The sequence below is a fragment of the Pelodiscus sinensis genome, chromosome 3 (assembly GCF_049634645.1).
Source record: "Pelodiscus sinensis isolate JC-2024 chromosome 3, ASM4963464v1, whole genome shotgun sequence".
Lineage (NCBI taxonomy): Eukaryota > Metazoa > Chordata > Testudines > Trionychidae > Pelodiscus > Pelodiscus sinensis.
The window spans coordinates 112,084,542-112,109,842 of NC_134713.1; the positions used below are offsets into that span (position 1 = coordinate 112,084,542).

At 42.2% G+C, this 25,301-nt stretch overlaps 1 protein-coding gene across 3 annotated transcripts in view; it reads left to right on the plus strand.

Moving 5' to 3' along the window:
* The first annotated feature begins 9,881 nt into the window (after nucleotides 1-9,881).
* Nucleotides 9,882-25,301, plus strand: part of SNX9 (sorting nexin 9) — a 115,170-nt gene continuing 99,750 nt past the window's right edge. The window contains exon 1 of one of the 3 annotated variants that reach the window (XM_075924522.1): nucleotides 9,882-10,065. In XM_075924522.1, the coding sequence (XP_075780637.1) occupies nucleotides 10,054-10,065 (12 nt within the window). In that variant the 5' untranslated portion in view covers nucleotides 9,882-10,053. Of the gene's footprint in view, nucleotides 10,066-10,685; nucleotides 10,710-25,301 lie in introns of those variants that run through there. The other 2 variants (XM_075924521.1, XM_006114991.4) reach the window with 2 other exon arrangements.

Below are 25,301 nucleotides of genomic sequence, written 5' to 3' on the forward strand. Positions count from 1 at the left end.
AAAGTACTTCAATAATGTTCCCCTCAGATTTATACTTTCACTTTATTAAAGCCAAATTATTGTGATGTTCTGAATAATCAAAACTGGGGTATATTATATGTAAGCCCTACCTAATTTACAGCCATGAAAAACACATTACAGACCATGACATCTGATCTTCCCTCATGAAATCTGGTCTTTTGTGTGATTTTTACCTCATACTACAGTTTTCACAGGAGAGACCAGCATTTCTCAAATTGGCAGTCCTTACCCAAAAGGGAATTGAAGAGGCATCACAATTTTTTTGGGCGGGAGGGGGGGGGAGTTCGTGGTTTTGCCTCCCTTACTTCTGTGCTATCTTCAGAGCTGAGCGGCCAGACAACAACTGCTATTAGCTGTGCAAGCAGCACACAAGTAGGGGGTGGTAATACCATGCAATGGCATCCTTCTGTGCTGCCTTCAGAGCTGGGCAGCCAATGAGTGGCAGCTGCTGAGTGAGGGCCCAGTTCAGCAGGCAGCAGAGCAGAAGAGTCACAATACCATACCACATCATCCTTACTTCTGTGCTGCTGCTAGTGGCAGCTCTCTATAATAGGACTCCTGCATCATGGGCAGTTGGAGCAGCGGGGACTGGGGGAGGCAGGCCCCCAACCCCACCTACAGCCCTACCCCCTCTGTTGAGGCCCTGCCCCCACCATACGGAGGGGAGGAGGACAGGCAGTGTGCCGAGCATACATGCACCCCACCACAGAGAGGGGAAGATATGGGAGGGGACACACGTCCCAGCCTCCCCGGAGCACTGGGGAGGGAGAAGGCTTCACAGCCTGAGCCAGCCCAGCCCCCAGAGCATTGGGAAGGTGGGTGCTGGGGTCAGCAGCACTCCGCCCCTAGAACGCCTACAGGAGGCATTCTGGGGCTGGAGTGTTGACATGGCCATGCCTGGCAGTTGGCTACCAGACGCCCACGCCCTGCATGTAATTGTTTCTGGAGCTGGAAGGGAGTATGATGAAAAACAGATAGCTGGGATTCAGAAAGGCTAGTATGCTATTGGTGGTTCAGTTGGCCACTTCATGTTCTTAACTATACTCCTCTCATCAATTAGATCTATATTTTATCTCACTGTACGAAAGTGTTTTGCATTTTGGTTTTATTTCTTTGGTAACTATTTTTTTATGTCAAGAACAGATGTGTTCTGTCTTATTTCTTCAAATAAAAAACTTAGTATTTAAAAATACGCCTTCTGTGGTAAACCACAAACAGAGCACATGACAGTGCCTCATGTGTAATGCCCCCTTAGCTTTAATAAGTTTGGACACGCTTGCACTGTGGGCTTAAAAAGGAAGTTTCCGTTAATTTAAAGAACCAGTTTTAAGTTCCTCAGAATAAATTCCAAGCTCTGATATCTATTTAATCACCTGAAGAGAAGATGCTACACCTTCTTAAAAACATGGCTGTAAAATATTCAGCCTATCTTGTTCTCTTGGCTTCACCTAAAGCATTTTTCTCTTTATTTTTTGTAGCTAGAGAGCCATATTTCCAATATATACTGGAGGATGCTTTCACTCCAATTATATTGGAGGATGTCCATAAAGAACTAATAAAGCTGTGTTGGTGCTTAGGACAGAAGAAATGTCAGCTTATCTTTTATACCTTTATGCTCAAACATAGGAAGATGTAGGATACTTGGCTCTCTAAGGATTCATTTTGATTTAGTGATAGATCAAACATCTGTGTGGACTATATATGGTCTCACTAACAACACTGGCTGGGATTTCAAAGGTACTTGGGCACTGTATTCCCTTAGTCTCTTTTGAAATTTCCCATCATATTTTGTTATACTATTCATTTGCTCTTACACTGTGGCTTCAACCAAAAAAACCCACATTTTATATATAGTAAATACCATGTCAGTGTTCAGAGACAGAGATTATTATCACCACCCCACGGATAGAAATATCATGACACAGAACTAAATACCTTAATGCAAGGCAGATTGCGATAGGACAGTACCTAAAAGAAATTTAAGTTACTTTCACCCCTGCCTTAGATCAGATAATGGATTGGAAACAATGCAAGGTACCCAGCTTAAAACGCCTTTTCCCCTGTCCCTTTCTCTAGCCATACAGTAATGTCTCTTTACTAGAATGCCAGGACGTTTAATTGCAGTACCCTATTAAGAATATTTGCTATTATTGTATATGTTGTCATTGGTTACTAAAATGTTTCAGTAAAAATACTCTTTTGTAGGCTGGGGTTAGCTTGGACTGGAAGAAATACCATGCATGCAACAGCTAATGTGGGTCCATCAGAAGAAAAAAAAAATATATATATATATATATATATATACACGTCAAACTCAGGTTTCAGAATTTGTTCCTTCTTGATGGACACTTTCTGCCCTGCAAGAAGATGACCAGCATGCACTTAATGGAAGCCATGAAATATAATTACACTTGTTTGGGGATCATTTTGAGGATGTAATTTTTTTCCTTCTGAGCAAATCAATAAAGACAAGATGTTTAACTCAGGAAATTTCTGCCAAGATCTGTCTTTTTGGCCATTTCGCCACAGATAGTTTCTGAAGGAAACAGTCATGTATAACAATATTAACAAAGAAAAGGTTTTACTAAGACCTGGTTTTATCACTTGGTAATTCTGCATTAAAGCATGCTGCCAGCATATTAATGAACTTCTTGGTTATGGAAACACAGCAAGCTAGAGCGCATATCAGTCCTTTGGTTGTCATCCCAGTAAAGTAACTGTTCCATTTCAACAACAGACACTGAGATTGTCTACACATTACAATAGCCTGTCTTTGGTCCTGCACCTATGTGGCTGTAGTGCCATAGTGGAAATGCAGTCTACATTGACAGAAGGGTTTTTTCTGTCAATATAAGTCATCCACTGCTCTGCAAAATGGTAGTTAGGTTGATGGAATAATTCTTGGGTCAGCCTAGTCATGTCTACATTGGGGATTAGATTAACCTGACCATGACACTCAGAATCTGAATTTTTCACAGGACTGAGTGAAGTAGCAAGGTTGCTCCAATAGTGGTCCATAAGGCTCTCACTGTTTTCAAAGGAACCTAATGGAGTTGGGCATTCCGACCCTATTGAATTTCAAGGTGAGCGGAGCCCAAAAAGTCACATTAGCTGAGTGGCATTTGTCTGTTAGTTTACTGAAAGAGTCTAAATGCTCCTCTTCTATTAAACTTTTGAAAGAGGAGAAAATGGGGTCTAATCTTTGATCTTCAACTAAAATCTCATCTACAGTTAAAAATTAGATTGAACCAGCTATGTTGTTTAGGGCTGTGACAAATTTTGTGGACTGAGCACCATATTTTTGGCAGTTTAGCCCCAGGCATAAATGCAGCTATGTTGATGACAGAATTATAAGGGAAAAGTTTTATCTAGATCAGCTATTAGAAACTAGAGGAGTCAGGGGCTGATGCATTGGTGGATGCAGCTCACAGTTTAGGTTCCTCAGCAGTGAGAGCTTGACAACAACAACCTTCTGAATACTCTGAGGGCAGAAGATGTGGGAAAAGAGCAGCTTGCATCACACCCTGGCAATTGGAATAGTGGTTAACAAGCTCAACCAAAGGCACATTTAGTCAGCTGAGAGGAAGTTTGCCATGATTTCGGAGTCTTTGAGGTCAATGTTAAATGCAACAATGTGCATGTGAATCCTGAAAGAAAAAAAAAATCTATGAACTACTATTACTGAGTCAAAGATTAAATCATGAATGAACAGCTTTCAACCACTAGAAACCTTTAGAAAGTTGAGGGCTTTTTGTTTGTTTATTTGGGGTTTTTTTTTACATTAAAGGAAGAATAATATTCTACTGTTAGAAAGCAAATAAGTGATGGGATTAAAAGACAGATAGAGAGATGCTTGAAGTATTTAACAATTGTTTCTGGCTATTAGCCTTCTTATCCCATAACATGCAGAAGAACAGGTAAAGATTTTGCTGGTGGATCTTCTGTCAACTTTGACGTACAATTTTGTGATACGGAACTCCCAAATATTATACAGTGGCACAAGACATATAGGCATATGGCAAAGGTGTTGGCACATGTAACCTTTTAATTTTTTTACTTTAGTGTGGTAATTTTCAAAACATATTGGAAAATAAAGCATTAACAAAATTGTTACTGTATCTACTGTCAGGAATTAGATCATACTTTCATTTGACAGATGCTTCCATTTGCAAAGTTGTATACTGGAATATTTCCAGTTACTTCATCTAATGTAACAAGTTTAGTTCTAGAACACAGTACAGAATATTTCAATGGCTGTGGTGAATTCTTCAGCTTCCTTTGCTGCCCTTTAGCTCAGATTGTAGTGTTAAGGTACTTCCCTTTGTTGGCAGCAGTGGCTTTGTCAATAGAGGGAGATGTTGAGGAAAAGCCCTTAGGAAAATGTACTAAGTATTCCAGCAATGAGCAACCTAGGCTAATGGCCACATGAACAGCTCTTCTTCATCTCAATGGGCAAGGTTGTCATAACCAAGACAGTCTTCCAGAATAGGGTAATTTTACGAAATGTGTTTGAGTGCCTAGAATTTGTGGGGTGTGTTAATTGAACCATAGCATTACTTTGATTAGATGCAGAGAAAGCACATGACTCTCACAGTCAATGTTGTGTGCAATCATCATGCATCTGACTTCACATGCTCTTGCTTTACGTGTATGCCACCTTAATGTAGGGAAAAAAAGTATTCCGACAAACATAAGTGGAGTCTGGCAATCCAATGCATGTGTAATGGTAAACAAAAATTCTTGTGGGCCATACATAGAACTCCAATGGGCCATAGATTGCCCACCATGGATGTATTTATTCCTTTCTGAAGCTGACCAGATCTGCTGTTCACAACAGTGGGTAAAGACTTGGTCCTACATTTACTGTCCTCTACCAAATTCAGAGAAGCTAGAAGCCATGGTAGCATGAACCCTCTGTAGCCTTTGTGTTCAGCAGTATGCCAGGTGCTGCAACTGTGATCAGCATCTGAGCAAGAATTAGAAAGATTTGGGGAATGTGCTTGGCCCCCTTTCCCACCATAATGGGAGGCCACAACTCATATCAAATTTAAGTATTTTGAACAGTATGTTTGACAACGAGGTCTTCATTTAACTAAGTAAGCCCTCTCTAGTGAAATTGTCCATTTCTTCACTAGATTCTACTGAAATGATCACTTATTTCCCTGGAAAATTTAGTTCAATAAACTCAACCACAAGAGTGCATATTTACTATGAAAAGTGCATATTTACCAGGTGCCTAGTTTTGAACTGGATAGTCCGGTATTTGAGCTTTCTGTTCGGAAAACAAACTGAGAAAATATAAATATCTGCAAAAGCGACGAGGAGTCCTGTGGCACCTTATAGACTAACTGAAGTGTAGGAGCATAAGCTTTCGTGGGCAAAGACCCACTTCGTCAGATGCATGTCAGATGAAGTGGGTCTTTGCCCACGAAAGCTTATGCTCCTACACTTCAGTTAGTCTATAAGGTGCCACAGGACTCCTCGTCGCTTTTGCAGATTCAGACTAACACGGCTACCCCTCTGATATAAATATGTGGTATTTTCTAAATAGGATGTAATGTAGATTGTGCTATAATGTCAAGTGTGTCTAGTATTTTTGTTGAAACCATCTGGCAACCCTATCGAGGGGCAATAACAAAACCCAACATAAATTCTATCTTAATAGCTTTTATGCAGAAGAGGAGACTTTTCATTTCTAAAATGCACATTGATACCTCAGTTTGAGGCATGGGGCTTTAGAAATACAAATCAGGTTTTGAGTAGATAAAGCCATATGTATCAAATAGAAAACATGAGCATGATTCAGGAAAGTGCTGAGTACTTTTCCCTTTATCCAGCAAAATATTTAGGCACATGAATAGTCTCATTAAAATCAGTGGGATTACTCATATGTCCACGAAAGCTCATGATACCATCTACATGTTTTGTTAGTCTTTAAGGTGCTATTAGACTATTTGTTGTTTGTTAAGTTTTTCCTGTTACAGACTTACTCGGCTACCCCTCTGAAGCGTTTAAAGCTAAGAACATGGTTAAATCTTTTATGATCAGGATGAGAGTCCTCAGCACTCTTGCTAGGCAGCAAAAAATTTACCAATACAAAAGGTTTTAGAAATCACTTTAGGTGTCTCCTATTGGCAGTTGGTTTGTGCTAAGACTTTTGTGTTAGCTTATAATGAAGGTTTCAGATAGGCAGAGAATTGTGATTTCCCCTGCACATAAAAAAAATCCTATAAGAATGTAGACATGAGCAGCTACCAGGAAGTTCCTCATATAAACATTTCTGTCTACATGGCTATTAGGCTGCAAATAATCATGGGAAGACTCAATTGACACCAATTTCCCAAAATATTCCTTCCCCCTGTGAGAGGGAGGGCAAACCCCAAAGGAAAACCTGATTGCCTGTACACATGTCTAATAAACCTCCTTGTTAAGATCAGCTTGTGGAGGAACATTGTCTAGAGTCAAAGATGAGATTTTAGATGTGTAAAGAGGTCTGGCAAATTATTACTTTGTTTTGTATCTAAGATAATAGATAAATGTTGTTTCAGTAGCTATCGGGGTAGAGAGCAAGATGTTTAGAACAAAGTGGAGAAACACTGAAGTGTTAGGAGGAAAGGTTCCTCCTATGTATGAGAGGTTCATTCTGAAGAACTGTTCTAGAATGAAACAATTAGAACATACACACATCTTAGCACATCTGTCTGGTTTGTCAAAGTAATTTAAAAACAGAATCAAAATGGAGTTTAAATATTTTTCAGATTAATCAGTTCTTATTACTGTAGCACCAACCACAGCATTTTTTGTTGTAAAACAGCTGCTTCTCTGCTCTGCAGCAGCCACATGTGTTCTTTATTGCTGCTGTTCAATATGATACCTAGAAAAAACCCCATATATTTCACTTTATCTACATAAAAGGCGGGGAAAGTTGCAACTTCATTTCCAAGTTAAAAGACTTGTGGGCATGCTGTTTTTCTGTTTTGTTAAAATTGCCTGGCTTAGTGGAAAAAGTTACCCATAGCAAAAGAAGCTTGTAAGCACTTCAGATACAGAAATATGCATGTAAGGTGTTTTGTAGCTTCACAGTATTATACATGATTTTTAGGACTAATAATGCTTGACTCATTGACTATTTGTACATTTACACTACTTTTTAAAAAACTGGATTGAAGCTGAGATGTTGCTACTGGTCAAACCCCAAACAAAATACACCCTCAAATAGCTATCTATGCAAACTAGGCATATAGATAATCTATGCAAAATATGTTTGTATTAAAGCCATTATATTCTGTCCCCCTCAATTTGTTTCACCCTATTGCAGCTTTTCCCTAGCCTATACATTGACTGGAAAAAGAACTGTCTTTTACTGTAACCCTGTAGAGTGAGACAATAAGCTGTCATGTTGACTAGTATTGTCTCTGTTTTCTTGTCCTCCTGCTTCTGTCTGCAGAGCTGTGCCATTCATAGGACGAATTGGGGTGGCCACCTGGGTTCCAGGCTTTTGGGGGCCCTGCAGTGGCCGCTCCAACCATCCTATAGATGGGAAAGACCTGGGATATACAGGGGCTTGGCATGGGGTGACAGCAGGGCTTGCCTGCACTCACCACACAGCAGCAGGAGCCAGAGTACCCCTACAACCTGCTCCACCCTGCTATGCCACCCTCCTGGCCCGCTGCACTCTGCTTCCTGCTGCTGCGGAGAAGTGGGACACAGCAGGCTGGGAGGGTGGCATGGCAGGGCAGAGCAAGCTACTGGGACATTCTAGCTCCCACCACCCATGTGGTGGTGGTGGTGGTGGGGCAACCCCTACTACTGCCGCACCAAGCTCCCCAGGCCACATTGCTCGGAGGAGAAAATAAGGGGGAAAGGAGGTGGAGAAGGGACAGGGCTTAGGGAACGGATAGAAAGGGGGCAGGGTCTGTGATGGGAGGTTGCCCTAGGCTTCACATCTTATGACTAGAGCACTTGGTGGAGGGGGGATAACATCAGGCCCTGCACCCCCCTTGGGAAGGCCCTGTCTTTGGTCTCTTGTCTTGTATGTCTACACTAAGGCTGTGTCTAGACTGCATCCCTTTTCCGTAAAAGGGATGCAAATTAGACATATCGCAATTGCAAATGAAGTGGGGATTTAAATCCCCCCCGCTTCATTAGCATAAAAATGGCTGCCGCTTTTTTCCAGCTCGGAGCTTTGCCGAAATAAAGCACCAGTCTAGACGCGGATCTTTCAGAAAATAAAGCCTTTTCCGAAAGATCCCTCTTAAAATGAGGGATAAGGGATCTTTTGGAAAAGGCTTTATTTTCTGAAAGATCTGCATCCAGACTGGTGCTTTTTTCCGGCAAAGCTCCGAGCCGGAAAAAAGCGGCAGCTATTTTTACGCTAATGAAGCAGGAGGGATTTAAATCCCCGCTTCATTTGCAATTGTGATATGTCTAATTTGCATTCCTTTTACGGAAAAGGGATGCAGTCTAGACACAGCCTAAAAGTATTACAGTGGCACAGCTGAAGGTACACCACTGTAGTATTGTGGGATAGACACTTGCTACAGCGATGGGGATTTTCCATCACAGCACTGCATCAGTTCCTCTTAGAGATGGTAGCTAGGTTGACAGAAGTCTTCCATTGACCTATAGGTACCAGGTCAAATTAACTATGTCCCTCAGGGGTGTGAATTTTTCACACCTAAGCACGTAGACCAGGCCTTAGTCTCTGCCCCAAAGAGCTTACAGCCTATCTTTTTGGTTCTTTATTTGTATAGCATCTAGCACAATGGGGTCCTAGTCTGTAACTGAGATACCTGGAGTATTTCTACACAGGCTGTAGCAGTGAGTCTCCCAAGCGGGGGTCAACAGACTTGGGCATATGCTACCATGTCTAAAAGAGCCATATAGACATTTTGGTTTGGGCTCTGAAGCCTCCTCTTTGGGCTTCAGAGCCGGAGCTGCCACTCCAACATATATACAGCTACTTTTAATATGCTTACATCAGCAGTGGAACCCTAAGTCTGTGAACTGGGATTGGGGGGCTCGCTGCTGTGGGCTATGTAGATGTACCTGATGGCATGAAGTATAAATAAATAATAATATATAGTGTCTAGTACAATAAGCCTGATTGGTCTTTTATGTGTAACTGTAATACTATCAGCTTGCTGAGGCCCAGCTGACACACAGCTTACAAACAAATTACACATCAAAAGACTGAAGTCAAGAGGAAACTTGATGTGATAGTAGATTCATTTCCTAGAGGTCCAGGTTTCTGAAATTACTGTTCCAAGACTGAATGGAGGATACCTACTTTCATAGAAAAAGCAAAAACAAACAAAAAACACCTCATCTGAGAGTAAAATATTTGCATTGGGAAATATTTGGCAATGGGAAGAGTTGCTTAAAAATGCATTCACTTTTGCATTGGTGGTCTCTTTTTGTAGGAGGGTAAATATGTCAGCTGTGTCAAATGAATCTACCAATAGTCCCTGCAGTACATTAAGGGCTGAAGCAAAAATTATGTTAACACTCCCCCCCCTTAAAAACCGAAAATTTTAAGTGACTAGGGCGATTGTACAAACTGCCTAAGATGCAAAGCACCCAAAGAAAATACTGAGGCTTACGGCAAATGAGTGAGGAGAGTTGGGGCAAATCTAAATAGTCAGGATCAAATTCTGCCATTAAATCGGTGTCAATCCGCAGTAACTCCGGCTTTGCACCTCACGTGCCGCCTCTCTGATTCCAATCCTCTGCCCTCGCCCAGCCGAGCAGCGTGCGCCGGGGCACAGGGAGCGTTTGGGGAAGCGAGACGGGCGGAGAGCGGGACGAACAAAGAGGCGAGGGGGCAGAGGAGAGCCGCGAGCGGGGAGGGGCCGGGCCGCTGCCCTGGTGCTACATTAGCTCCTGCCCGGCCGGCGCGGCGCGGTTGTGCCGAGCAGCCCGGCGGCCGGAGGGGGCGGTGGCTTTGTGACTGGGAGTAGCTGCGGCCCAGCAGCGGCGGCGGCGGCTCCGGGCCGGAGAGACGCGCGGCGGGAGCCCCGCGCCAGCAGCACCATGGCCACCAAGGTGAGGGGCCCGGCTCGCTTCGGGCCGCGGGGGGGTGGGGCGAGCGGCGTGGGGCGCCCCCTCTCGAGGGCGAGTCCCAGGGGCCCTACGGGCGAGGGGGGGGCTGGTGCTTCTCTGCGCCCGGCCCTGGCGCCTGTGGGGCGGGGGGCGGCCCCAGGGCGCTGTGGGGGTGCAACCCCCCGAGGGCGGCTCGGGGCAGGGGGAGGGGGGCAGGTCCCGGGGTGGCCTCCCCCCCCCAACCCCCCCGGCGTGTAACCGCCAGGGCCGGGCGCTCCAGGAGACACCCACCCGGGGGGCGTGTGACCGCGCCTGGCGTGGGCCCTGGACCCGCTCCCGGGCCTGCCAGGCGGGAAGAGGCGTTTCCAGCGTCGCAAAGTTTTAACAGAGAAAACTTTTTCTCCGCCCGCTCTTGGCGGCCTGTCACCTGAGCCCGCAGGCGGCGGTAGGGTCCCGCTGCCCCACAGCGAGCGTCTGGCCCGGGCCCCGTGTAACCCACAGAGCGGACGGGACCCCTTCCTGAGGTGCTAACCGCAGCTGCACCTCGTTTAAACACCCCTCTCTGCGCCGAATAAACCACAGCCGCCTAACCTGAAGACTAATACTAGCTGGAAGAGCTGAACCGTGTCTCGCTGTTTATGATGTGGGTGTGTGCATTTTATCCTGTCTGGATAGATTGGTCAGTTTCATTGCGGTGTCTTGTTTGGGGTCTCCTGTTGTGGCCAGTAGTGGCATAGTTTAGGTGGGAATATTTGGGGGAGTGTTTTTAAATTCAAGCACATTTTTCATTGACCTTTCAAAGAAGTGGCGTGGACACCTTTCTCTTCACACTCGGTATTGTAAAACAAAGAAATAAATCTTTGGGGGCCGAAGAACGCCCCACGTATCTCTTTAATTTCACAGTTGTGAAAGGGAAAAAAAAACATGCAAACAAACTTGGGCCTTTACTTTTGAGAGTTGCTGAGTGCCTGCAGCTCCTGTTGACATATGTGGTAGTTGTGACTGTTCAGAGTCCTTGGAAAAAGTCCTCGTGGAACCAATCTCTAGAGATCTGAATGTCATTCAACTTTGCATTCTGTCCTGTATTTTTCTATACTTCCCATTCAGTCAGGAAGGAAAATGACTGTGGTCTTAAGGCCTGGTCTACACCTGAGACCTAGGTTAACCAGCTAAGTTACTCAAGGGTTTTCAAATCCCAAGACCCACAATTAAGGTGACCTAAGCCTTGATTTAGACACCTCCCAGTAGACAGAAGGAACACTGCAGCAGTGCTGTTGCAGCATTTTAAGTGTAAACATAGCTTTAGTATGTGATACAATGACTTGTGTTACAAAAACATCAAACACAAGACTTAGTTGCTCAATGGAACTATGATTCTGTGTATTTGCTTGGCAGCATTGCTTGTTTTTTGTGTATAGTGTAATAGGGTTTATACACCTGATAATGTCCAAATATCGAGGGTATCTTTTCAAGTGAGTTTGATTGCAGTAGGATAAATTCATTTATTCTCTTCTAATGGCTATGGTTGCCAACTTTCCTGATCGGACGAACCGGATGCCATTTGTGGAAATGTTGTCTGGTACGGGAGACTAGGAAACCCTGTAGTGGTGCATTTGTGTGTGTGTTCCACTTTATAAAACAAGAATACCACTAATAAATCGGCCACTTGTAATCTCTAATTGCTCTTATAAAAACTGATATATAAAAAAAGTATCTTCTGAATAATTTTCTGTTTTTTGTAGATTATGTAAAATACTGTTTTCCTTCTGCCATGTTATTTTGTAGCATGTGAATTAGCAATATTTGGAGTTATGTCTGAGTTTTAGTTGTGTATATGGTTTCTAAAATGTATGATGAGATTAGTTTTTGCTGTTTCTGAATATTATTAGAAAATGAATGTAGTAATTGAGCTTTGCATTTCTGGAACCAGTCTAAGTTTCCAACAGTATTTATTTGCTATATTAGTATTTTTTTATTTTAACTTTTTAAAGTTCAAAAGTACCTTTAAAGAAAACAAGTGTTCTACTTATTGTGCCATGTCACAGTATTGGAAACAATGTTTTTGGGACACAGCTGGGTTGCATAAACTAGTTCTGCAACTTAGAAAGTTCATTTGTGTTAGTAGTAGACCATGTTCCTATAAAATAGTGATAATATGATTCTTAATACGTCACAGATTTGTATATTGTACATATCCAATTTAGTGTATTAATAATATTTTATAGTCACAGTACTCTTTAGATAAGAAGCCTAAATCACAAATCAAATAGGTGTTTTTGAAACTTTTATCCTTACACCTAAAATTGGGTTTGATATGTATCAGAGGTTTAGAATGTTGATGGACTGGGCTCAGTGTTAATATTTTTGGTATAGACTAACTTGCGTTAAGTGTGTATATGTGTGCCCATGGACACAAAGGGCACTTCATGTGGTCATTTGTGGGAAAACTGCATTGCTTCTGGCAAATATGTACTTCTGCAATTGGGGTAATCAGTTCAAATCGTGTTCATTTCAATGTGGAATAGGTCCTGCACTGTATTTAAAGAAGGCTATGAAGAGCCATTGTTACTTTTTTCTGGTACAGAATTAACTTAATTGTATAAATGTAGAGAGTTGTGCTCTCGTTTTTTTTTTTTAAATAGCTCCCTGATTTAAACTTCTTCAGAAACAGAAGACCGATCATGTTGTCCCTAATTTAACTAATGTTGTGGGCAGAAGAGCAGCAATTATTTTTCATTCTTCTTTTATTAATTTTTAGGCACAATTTTTGTATTGCTTTTTTATTTTAACTTTCAGTATTTACAAATTGAAAAGTGGGCTTTTTTGTTTTGAGATGCTGGTAAGTAAGTTTCTATTAGCTGTGCCAAACTTACTTTCTCTTGAGGTTTTTTGTATGGCATGTATCACCTCTGAGACACAGCTGGTTTTGGGGATTAAATTTGATAAACTTGTTTAATTGTCAGCTGTGAACTTTGGAGAAGCAATTAATCGGTGTTATTTTACTTTTTAATGGTTGGTGTGAGAAGACTGTTTTTAGTGTCAATATGCAGCATACACAAAGTTAGCCAACTAATCATTTACCCTATAAATAAAATAGAATTGTTTACCATTTTTAATCCCAACCATTCAGAAATAGCTGACTCCTATGCAAAACATGCCAAATGTTGGAAATGCACATGGAAAAAGCTGCAGTACATAATCCTAGACTAGGGTTGTTGACCTTGGACATTTATTTCTCATAGTTCAGTTTTAACTACAGTATACGTAGATTCTAAGGCCAGATGGGACCATTGTGATAATCTGGTCTGACCTCCTGCATAATGCAGGCCACAGGACTTCCTTGAATTAATTCTTGTTTAAGTTAGAGCACTTCTTTTTGAAACCCATCACTTAAAGATTTCCAGTGATTGGAAAATCAACCACAACCCCTGAAGCTACTCCAATGGTTATGTATTCTCTCTGAAAATTTAAAGTCTGAATTGTCTAGCTTTAACTTCTAACCAATTAGATCTTGTAACACCTGCTAGATCATGGTGCCCTGTATTGTCAAATTTCTTTTCCCCTGTGGCTACTTAGACTGGGATGAAATTAGCCCTTGACCTTCTCTTTGAGTGAAATATATTGTATTGAGTTTTGTGTCTTTCTTGATAAGGCATGTTTTCCAATCCTTTTATCTTTCTCTGTCTCTAGCGCTTCCTCAATCATTACCAGCTTCGTACTGAAGTAATAGGACATTTAAGAGGAGAGAAGGAGTTCATAGTAAAAATCTGCGTTTTATGGCTGTGGCCTTTTTAGCCTACTTCAACAGAGTTCGTAGAAAGAAGGAGGGAACAGAGTTGAGGATGTAATACTGATAGAGAATGGGACTTGGTGGATTTTTTACTAACTTTGAAGGAATCACAAAGGCCAACATTTTCAGAATGGTTCACTGATTTTTTTGGGGGGGAGGGCTCCCATCTTTTTGGAGCTTAATGGAAGTTAGAAGTTCAGACCTCTCATCGATTTAAATGGAATGTATGGTTACTCAGCACCTCTAAAATCAGGCTGACAGGTATCTGAGAGTGTGTACTTAAAGTTTGAAGCATCCAAAATCAGCAAATATTTTGGAAAATGTTGGTATTAACTTCTCTGTTTACTCAGTTCTGCTATGTGTAAATAGAGGGGGAATACTTCTCTAATTCACAGATGTGCAGAGAGACTACATTAATTCTTGTAAATCTTATTTATTTGAAAGAGAAAAATACTATATTGGCTTCTGAAATACCCTTTCAGAGAAATCATTTCAGATTCTTTCTGCATTTGCCTACTGGTTTCTTGGACCCATCCATTTCTCTCCTTATTTGCAAAGTGCACTTGTATTATGTCATGTGTCATATTTGAGCTTCATTCAGTGGGGGGTGCTGAATATACCAGGAAGCTGCATGCTGTCTTCTAAAGAATGTGGTCTCTGGTTCAGCATATTTTTGGAGATCTATATTATTTAATAGATAATTCCTTTCCTTGGGAGGGCCAGTTTGGAACTTGCGAGTCACTCTTTCCAGCAAGAAAAAAAGACTATGATAAGAGGATCCAGTATGTCAAGTACACTGTGTGTGTTTGTGTACTGCTAACATCAGACTTGGCTTTTAACTTGAAATTTAAGGTCAAACCAAAGAGCCAAACTACATCAGGGGAAAGCCTTCAGGAAGCATGTTCATGCGCTGCTGTTCCTCCAGCTGGATCTGACAATCTTTCAGGAGGTGGTGGTGGGGGGCACCTGGAGTGCCAGCGCAGGCTCCCTGCTATGGGAGGAGCGAGGGAAGGCTGAGCTTGATCAGCTAAAGAGCCATAGGTTGCCGATCCCTGCATTACTCTCTTTGGAGTCAATGGCACTACTTGCTTGAGCAAAGACACTTGTTAATAAGCTTTGGCAGGATTAGATCTTCAGTTGCCAGTTTTGAGCTCAGTTCCTTGGAGATCTGTGTAGACCTTTACTCTAACATGGAATCCCATTTTAGCCCATGGGATTCTGTAGGCTATTGATCCACCTGCGTGGATCTGTTTATTTGATTGGGCCTTTTTTAATATCTTGAGAGGTTTCTTGAGAAGAAACTTTTTAGGATGTATAGTAGGGATGTTAGATATTGGGTAACTGAATAGTTGAGTAACCTCATGAATTCTTAGCAGTTACTTGACTATTCTATAGTCCCTAGGGGTGGGGTTGGTAGCTAGTGCGCTCCAGCCCCACTCCCAAGGAGCCCCCTACCATGTATCAGAAGCTGCTGCTGACAGAGGCTGTATCAGAGTCAGCAGCGCAGGGTGACAGGTGGAAACGAGTCCATGAGGGGAGCCAGTTTAAAAACCAGCTTCCCGTGCAGATCAGCTGTCTGCTGCCCTGTGCTGCTGCCTCTGCTACAGAGGCAGCAGCATGGGGTGTCAGCAGCCCTGGTCTGAGCTCTCCATGAACAGGCTGCTGCGGGGGGAAGGGAGGAGGCTGCAATGGAGCAGCCTCTGTCCATGGCAAGTCTGGGCCCACTGCTGATGGCGTGGGGGGGGGGGGGGAGGGGCGAGGGCAGACAGAGGCTGCTTTGCAGCAGCCCTCCATGGCCTGACCCTCTCCCACTGAACTGCTGCCTCCAACAGAAGAAGCAGAACTGTGGGGAAGTAGAGGATGACACTGTGGAGCTGGTGCTGGGGGGAACTGGCTTTTAAGCTTCTGCTCGCTATCCTTAGCTGCCTCTGATACAGAGGCAGTAAGGGTGGGGGGGGGGAAGGTGAATCATCAAGAAGATTAACCGATAAGCCTAGGCTTATCGGTTAATTGTATATTTGACTACTCATTTATATCCCTAATGCATAGTACATTTTGGTTTTTAGCAAAAAATAACAGGCATATTTTTAATAATTGAAACAAAATAAATGCTTTTTTAAGGAGGACAGAGAGGGTCTCCAAAATGTAGAAGTAAAACTTTATTTTATCTGCATGCTTATTTTTTTTTATTCTAATTTCTTAATTTCCTTTCCATTTTGGCCTTTTCACTGCTATATTTGCTGAAAAAATGAAGTGGTCTCAAATGTGACAAACCAAAGTAGAACTACTTTTCTTGGCTCTCTTGTATGCAAAAGTGAACTGCCCCTTGGGTTTGTTTAGATAATTCACACAAAAACTGAGAAGCATCTCTCATCAAATGAACTAAATGAAGTGCTAGAAAATTGTTCACGCCTATAAAAGGTTTAACTTTTTCTGTACAAAGACCACCTTAGTTATTGAAATTGATTTCTTGTGGAGACGTATTTAACAAAATACGAATTAATAGTATTGTTACTTGGAAAAGTTTTCATTGTCCATTTTCTGATACTTTCAGCACTCTCCACGCTTTGGGAGTTCAGTAAAGCAACACTTAATTCAAGGAATGAGATCACAATGCTGTAAGCGTTATTTACAAACAAAAGATCTACTCCTGTACACCCTTATTCAACAAGTAGTCAACTGAAGTTAGTGGGTTTACTTATGTGCGTAAGGGTTTGCAGGATTAGGCCAAAAGAGAACAAATGCCAAGATGTTAACAGCTATAAAACTGTCAAGCAGGAACAAGATTTATTGGGTTGGAATGCTTGGTAAAGCAAATTTACCCTGAAAAACTACTCTTCCCATATGAGAGAAACAAATGTGGACTTTCACAGTGCCACATAAATGTAAATCTGTTTGGTGTCATGCCTGAAGTACATGACCCACTACTTACTAATTTATTTCTAGCTGTTCTTGTTTAGAATAGACATCATAAACTTCCTGCTCTCAAATGACACATGGGTTTCTTCACATTTTTGCAATTTCCAGCATAAGGTTGTTTTTGTTGTTGCTTTTGTTTTTTAATGGGCCTGATCTTAATGTCAGTAGCAAAACTCCAGTTGACGTACATGGAAGAAAATATTGGGGCTTATATGATGATGTGCTCAGATGCTGCTGCCTGTATGACTCAGTATTTCTAGGATATTTTAAGCACCTAGAAATTGAGTCATCAGAGCATCATTACATTAGAGCATGTCATCATTTTAAAAGCTTTGTGGTAACAATAGCTAAAGAGGAAGAGAAGTCTTATCTATATAGACTGCATTTTGTTTGATTCTTAACATAGAATATATTTCTAGTCCTTCCATATTTAGATAAAAGCCTTTCTGACTTGTGCCTTTGTTTTTCCTTTACTAGTTACATGACTGAAAGTAAATTGTCTTGTAGCAAGATGAGTTATAGTACATCTTATGAGTTGCTCAGTGCACTTGTATTTGTGAATTCTGTCTGTTATAACATCTGATTTAATTGTCTTCTGAAAATCTTATTTAAAATTACAAGAGTATTTAAACACATGTAATTTTTTTTGTGTGACTTCTATCTGACGAGAAACAATTATGTTGTGACAGAAGTTGTGTAATTGATCTTAACTGACAAATTTCAGAGGTGATGGCTTCCATCCTTTTGACAGCTAATTCTGTGAGAACCATATTTTTAAATATTCTGGTTCTTCCGTGCCTTATATTTATAAGCAATTCCAACTTTAGTTCTCTTGGAATTAATGTCTCATGAACAGGTGACCTAATGTAAGCAATGGAACTAACTTGCAGCTTTGAGCATGTCTCCACGATATGAAATCTCATGACATTGAGAGAACTAAAACTGTTTAATCAAACTATTTGACCACTTGTGACTTTACTGTACCACATTTAAAGATAAAATTGCTAATTTCTAAAGTATGTTTCAGAACCTAGATGGTAAGATGGCTTCACATTATTGACACACAGCTTCATTTAAAAAAAAAAAAATTTCTATTTCATTTTGTAAGTGACAGAAATCGTGGCTCAGGTTTTGCTATCTTCAGGTATTGGGCCCTGCATCATAAAGGTAATAAATTGAATGTGATATTTATACAGCATCCCAACACATAAAGCTAATGCGCTACTGAAGAAAAATAAACAGGTGTTTTTAACATACTAAATAAATACTTATTCTGAACTAGAGCCCAAGTTAAATGTGACCATCTTGTGCCAGTAGCTCCAAAAGCAGTCTTACCGTGTTTGAGCTTTGTAAATAATAAATCTCCACAATATAGAAAGCAGGCATTAACACTAGAGACCTCTTCCACTTTGAAGTCCATTCCAAATTAATAGATTCATAGGTGCTGAAACTAGAATGATGGTGGTGCTGCAGCATCCCCTGATTTGAAGTGGATTTCTTTATATTCAGGGTTGACAGAGTGGTTCAATGGCTGTCAGCACTCCACTATAAAAGTTATTCCAGCATTCCTCAATGGATTGTTTGGCTTGCCTGTGAAGGGGGGTCAATGATTTATAAGCATCAAAGAATGAAAGTGGAAGTTTCCATTAGGGATGCAAGCGACTAGTCAAGTAGTTGACTACTTGACTACTTACTTCCCCCTGCCCCTTGCTGCTTCTGTATCAGAAGAGACAGTGGAAGGTGAAAAGCAGGAGCTGGTCTTATGGGGGAGCCAGGTTAAAAGCCAGTTCCCCCCCAGCACCATCTCCACGGTGCGGGGATGGTGGGCAGGGGAGGCTGCCACAAAGCAGCCTCTCCCCACAGTGGGCTCAGGTTTGCTGCAAGCTACTCCTGTCTGCAAGGGGTACTAGGAACAGCCTGTGTTCATGACCATCCTGGGCTGCCTTGGACAGCGCTGCAGCCCTCTGTACTTCCACAAGAGGCAGTCCTCTATGTGGACTGCTGCTGCTGGTTGTAACGAGAGTCTTGACTTTTACATCGATTGTTTCCGCAAACATGCATGGGCTGTCGTTGTCAGCAAATAATGACATGTAACACATAACTTCAGCCATGCAGAATGCAATGCTAACAATTCTAACATTATAATTAGACTGACAAAGGAGGTGCTGATTATGAATAGGAGCCTGCCAGACATAAGAACGTCCATACTGGGTCCATTCAGCCCAGTATCTTGTCTGCTGACAGTGGCCAATACTAAATGCCCCAGAGGGAAGGAACACAACAGGTAATCCTCATGTGATCCCTCCTCTTGTCACTCATGTCCTGACAAACAGAGGCTAGGGATGCCATTCCTACCCATTCTGGCTAATAGCCATAGATGGACCCTAACCTCCATGAATCTATCTAGCTCTTTTTTGAACCCTGTTAAAGTCCTAGCCTTTACCACATCTTCTGTCAAAGAGTTCCAGAGGCTGACTGTGCGCTGAGTAAAGAAAAACTTCCTTTTGTTTGTTTTAAACCTGCTTCCTATTAATTTCATTTGGTGACCCCATGTTCTTATATTGTGGGAATAAGTAAATAACTTTTCCTTATTCACTTTTTTCACACCAGTCATGATTTTATAGACCTCCATCGTATCCCCTCTGTCTCCTCTTTTCTAAGCTGAAAAGTCCAAGTCTTTTTAATTTCTCTTCATATGGGACCCGTTCCAAACCCCTAATCATTTTAGTTGCCCTTTTCTGAACCTTTTTCAATGCCTATTTATTTATTTATTTATTTATTTATTTATTGAGATTAGGCGACCACATCTGTACGCAACATTCAAGATGTGGTGTACCATGGTTTTATATAGAGGCAATAAGGTGTTTTTTGACAACTCACTTATATCATATTCTACAGGCCTCTCTCCTCTGATCCTACCAAAGAATAACCATTTAAAAAAACAACTCCTAAACCACCTGCTCATGAAACTTCTCACTACAACTCAGGACCAAATCTACACACAAACACCCTCAAATCCCCATCCAGGAGCTTTCTATCTGCTACCCAAGATCCCAAAACCTGGAAATCCTGGATGAACCATCTTGGGCATTGGCACACTTAGAGCTGGATTATCTGGTTGTATTGACTCTCTCCTCAGACCCTGCTACCAGCACTCCTCTCTCTATCTTTGAGACACCACTGACTTTCTGAAGAAACTACAGAGCATTCCTGAAAACACCATCCTGGCCACCATCAATGCAGAAGCTCTTTCCACCAACATTCCACACAATGATGGATTACTGGCCATCAGGAACACTGTCCCTGATGACACCACTGCATGCCTGATGACTGAGCTCTTTGACTATTGCTCACAACTGTTTCTAATTTGGGAACAATTTATATCTTCAATTCAGCGGCACAGCTACGGGCACCCTCATGGCCCCTCAATATGCAAATATCTTTATGGATGACCTTGAACAACCTTTCCTCAACTCTTGCCCCCTAATACTCTTACTCTACTTACACACTACATTGCCGACATTTTCATTATATGGGGTCGTGGGAAGGAGACCCTTGAAGAATTTCACAGGGATTTCAACAACTTTCACCCCACCATCAACCTTAGCTTGGACCAATCCACACAAGAGATCCACTTCCTTGACACTACCACACAATTAAACGACGGCCATATTTCCACCACCTTATCCTGCAATCCTGCTATCCATTACACTTCCCTGCATGCCTCTAGCTTCTATCCAGGACAGCTTTCCCAATCAGTTGTTTACAGCCATGCCCTAAGATACAACTGGATTTGCTCCAATCCCACAGACAGGCAAACACCTACAGCCGTGGTCACCAACCAGTAGATCGCGATCTACCAGTAGATCTCGGAGGCTTTAAGAGTAGCTCTTGAGCCCTCTCTGAACTGCATGCCTGCGCAGTACATTTACATTAGATTTCCTCATTTGAGGAGCAGCTACTCACCGAGCAACAGCACAGGTGAGTAGCTGCGAGAAATGGTGGGAGTTTTTTTTTAAAGTAGCAGTATAAGGCTAGGGGATAGCAAGTGATGGAGAGGAGAATAGAGAAGGCGGGGCGGTAGATCTTGGCTTGGTCTGTCATTTAAAAAGTGATCTTGAGTGTAAAAAGGTTGGAGACCACTGACCTACAGGATCTATATCAAGCATTTCAAAACCTTAAATACCCACTTGGGGAAATGAAAAACAGTTTGACAGAGACATACAAGTACCCAGGTATCAGCTTCAAGATTAGCCTAACAAAGAAAACAACAGAACACCACTGGTCATCACCTACAGCCCCCAACTTAAACCCCGCCAGTGCATTATTAACGATCTGCAACCTATCTTGAAAAGTGACCCCTCAGTCTCTCAGACTTTGAGGGGACAGGCCTACAGACAACCCCCTTACCTCAAACAAATTCTTTCCAGCAACCACGCAACACACCTCCATCATAATCATCCAGGAACCCATCCCTGCAATCAGCTGTGGTGCCAACTCTGTCTACACAGCTATACAAATGACATCACAGGACGTAACTACATAAACTACAGTATCAGATGCTCATATAACTGCACAACCAACAGTTGCTCATATAACTGCACAACCAACAGTGTGTTCTATGCCATCTAGTGCCAGAGATGCCCCTCTGCCATGTATATTGGCCAAACTGGACAGTCTTTATGACAAAGTATTAATGGACACAAATCAGATATTCAAAATAACACATAGAAACCTGTTGGGTTAACATTTCAACTTGCCTGGGCACTCACTAATGGATCTAAAAGTAATTATATTATTACAAACAATTTAAAAAACCATCTTGAGAGAGAAGCTACAGAACTTGGTTTTGTTTACAAGTTTTACACCTGGAATTGAGATCTGAACAATGACTGGAACTGAATGGGCTGCTACATTCAACACCTTAATGCAGGGCCACTCAACTCTGGAAGCCCCAGGGGCCACAATGATACTCTCAGCATATGCCGAGGGCTGCAACTTAAGTGTGGCTGCATATACATGCAAATATATATGTAAATAACTTTTCACACTGACCAGCATGAATACAAAGCACTTCCCACAATGCCCCTGTGCTACCAGCACCTCTTCTGTGTCTTCCAGCCAGTCCACTTGAGTCTTTCAGTGCTCGCCCTGCCTGGGAGATGCCTCACCATTGTGGAGCGTGTTCCCAGTGGAGGCCATTTTCAAAGGATTCAAGCTGCATTTTGAGTAGCCCTGCCATAATGACATAAAAAGCTTAAGACCTGGGTACTTAAAGCCCACTCTTATTAGCCTCATTTAGCATGGACACTCTAATTGACCATATTTTTTCCCCATTTCTTTCCTTTTCTTTTCCTCCCCACCTCCTCTTTTTCTCTATTTGTACCCAGGACCCCTTAACTCTATTCGTCAGAAGTGGGTTGTGTCCATGAAAGCTCACGATACCATCTACGTTTTTTGTTAGTCTCTAAGGTGCTGCTGGACTATTGGTTGCTTTTTAAATTTTTACTGAAGAGACATTGCTCGAAAGGAGGGAAGTGTTAGGGGCCATCTTTCCTGGCCTTGCAATCTCAGTGAGCAGCCTTGTACTAGGGGTTTCTCAGGTGGAAAAACTGGGCACAGAGTCAGAAACTGGCAACATTATTGTTAAACAGTGAGACATATGTAGCCCTACAGAGAGTCAGAAATAAGATAGCTGCATCTATGAAAAGGCGAGTTGGGGCTAGAATGACCAAAGATATTACACATCTGTGGAAAATACAAATTATGTAACTTCTTCCCATCCTGAATGATCGTAGGCTGTTTTCCCACAAATTGAAAGGATTAAAACAGTATTTCTGGGTCTTTGTTACTTCTATTACTATAACAGCAAAAAATACTTCTACAATGTCTCTAATGTGCAGGAAAACAGTACTTCCAAAACCCTTTTGCTGACATCTTTCACGTACTTGTCACTGTAAATTTCATTAAAGAGAAATTTCGTATAACTGACTTAAAATGTGAAGCTGAAAGTTCATTTAAAATGGTGAAAGATAATGGTGAATGAAAACTTGATTAAATATCTCCCTTACACCGGGATCAAGAACCAGGCAAATTCAGTGTTCTTTTTATTATCTTGATTTTAAGATATTACTAGGGGCTATGCCCCTTACTCGCTATGCTCGTCAACATACCCCCCACTTATGGGGGATAGGCAGCTCCAGCTCTCCTTGCCACTGGGGAGGGCCAGGCTGTGGCTGCACCACCCTGGGCCTCTTCACCCTCCCCCACTGGCGGGGAGAGGGCTGCTCTGAGGTCTTACAGGCCCTGTGCTTTCCCTCGCCCACTGCGGGGGCGTGGGGCACTTTGAGACCTTCAGGCCCCGCATGGCAGCCGAGCACTGGGGGAGGAGGCAGGCAGGATGCAGTGACGTGATAATGTCACTCTGTCATCCCACGGGGCGACTACTTGTATATAGAGACATTCATAACTTTGCATCTAATATTAATGTGTATTTTTATTTAGTAGGGCAGAGATTTTTTTTTTCTGTTTGGAGATAAATATTATGAGAGAGCCATGAAAATGTCATTATCAAGTGTTAGTGGAATCATGGAATTACAGGACTAGAAGGAACCTTGATATGTAATCTAGTACTCCCCTGCACTCATGGCTAAGTATTATCTAGATAATCCCTAGCAGCTGTTTAAAATCGCTCATGATGGAGATTCCACAACCTCCATAGGCAATTAATTCCAGTGCTTAACTAGCCTGATAGGAAGTTTTTTTCCCAGCGTCCAACCTAAACCTACATTGCTTTAATTTAAGCCAATTGAGTTTTGCTTCTGTCTCGGGTGGGTAAATATGGCCTGTGGGCTGGATCTGGACCATCTAATACTTTTATCCGGCCAGTCATGCCTCTCTGGGCCACTAAAAATCCTGTGATGTAGTGGCGTGATCAGGCAGGTTACCTGCCTGCTGTGGCCCCAAGCCACTTTAGAAAGTGGCTGGCTACTACTGGCATGTCTCTGCATGCCCTTCATTGGACGAGAGCCAGCTCCGCACACTGTTCCTGCCCCCAGTACCATCTTCACCGCTCCCATTGGCTGGAAACCAGCCAATGGGAGTTGTGAGGGTGATGCTTGCTGGGTGCAGCCAGTATACCGTGACCTGTTGTATCCCCAAGGGGCGTGCAGAGAGATGCCAACAGCAGCTGACCACTTCCAGGAGCAACGTAGGGCCATGATAGGCCAGTCAGCCTGACTGAGCACCCTGCCAGGAGCTGCCTATGGTAAGTATTTCTGAGAGGCAGCGGGGGGGAGGTAGCAGAAGCAGGTGCCATCTTAAAAGCTAGTTCTGCTCAGCACTGTCTCTGTCGGGGGTAGGAAGGTAGAGGGGACTGGGCACGATCAGTTGATTCCCAGCTCGTGTCCAATCCCAGACACTGCGCTTGTGCTTTTTAAATGTATTAAGAGCCTGCTGGCTCTTAATACACTTAAAAGGCAGAGCCTCAGCGGAGTTAGTTCCTAGGGCTGGGAGCTAACCCCGCTGCGGCTCTCCAATTAGCAACTAGTTGGTGGAAATTCCATTGACTAGTCGATGAGTTGATAAAACTAAATTTAACATCCTTAATGCGTAACTCAAATATGCTTTAGGCAAAACAGGTCAAAGTAACCTATCATCCAAGAAACTGTAATCCCTTGAATGTGTATGTGCTGTTTGTGTGCATGTATCATTCTTGCATATGAATTTAGAAATATGAAGTGTAAACCTGGTCATTAATCTAGAGTTTACAGTGAAAGCCAAAAATGTCTGGCTACTGCTGGTATGTCTCTGCATGCCCTTCATTGGGCGAGAGGCAACTCCGCACACTGCTCCTGACCTCCGTACCATCCTCACGGAAATCACGGATTTCCTCATTGGAAATCAGCCAATGAACTTAATGGCCTAGTCCCAAAGACAAAAAACTGTAAATGGTTTTGTTTTTCCTGTAAGCCTAAAATGTGTTTGGTTCAGCAAAGAGAGGTGACTGTGCCAATTGGTGCTGGAATCCATCTTGAATTTGGTATTTTTCCATGGGGGTTTAATAAATTAAATAAACGGTTCCTGTCCTGGGGAAATTCTATTTGAGGGATGGGAAGCAATTAATGATAGACTTCAGTTGGCTTTTAAAACTACCTTTCTATCCTAAGAGGTACACAAGAAGCTGTTAGATTCTGGTCAGAGAAAAGATGAGCTCCAACTTGAGATTTTACTGAAATAAGGAGTTAGGGTGAGAGATGCTTTGGTAACAATTTCTCTTGGTTTTATTTGGCTTAGCTGGTGAGTTTTTATTTTAAATTAGTAACTTTTATCTATCTGTTTTCGCTTTCAATAAGTTATGTCCTAGATTTAAAAACACTGTTGTTTGTTATCAAATGCAGTGTAAACAATTGTTACCTGGGGGAAGCAACAACTGTGCATATTTCCTTCAGTGACAGAGGGAGAACTCTATAAGCGTTCTCTTTGAAAAACTTTAATGAAGAGTAAGACTGATTTATTTGGGGTTTTTAGT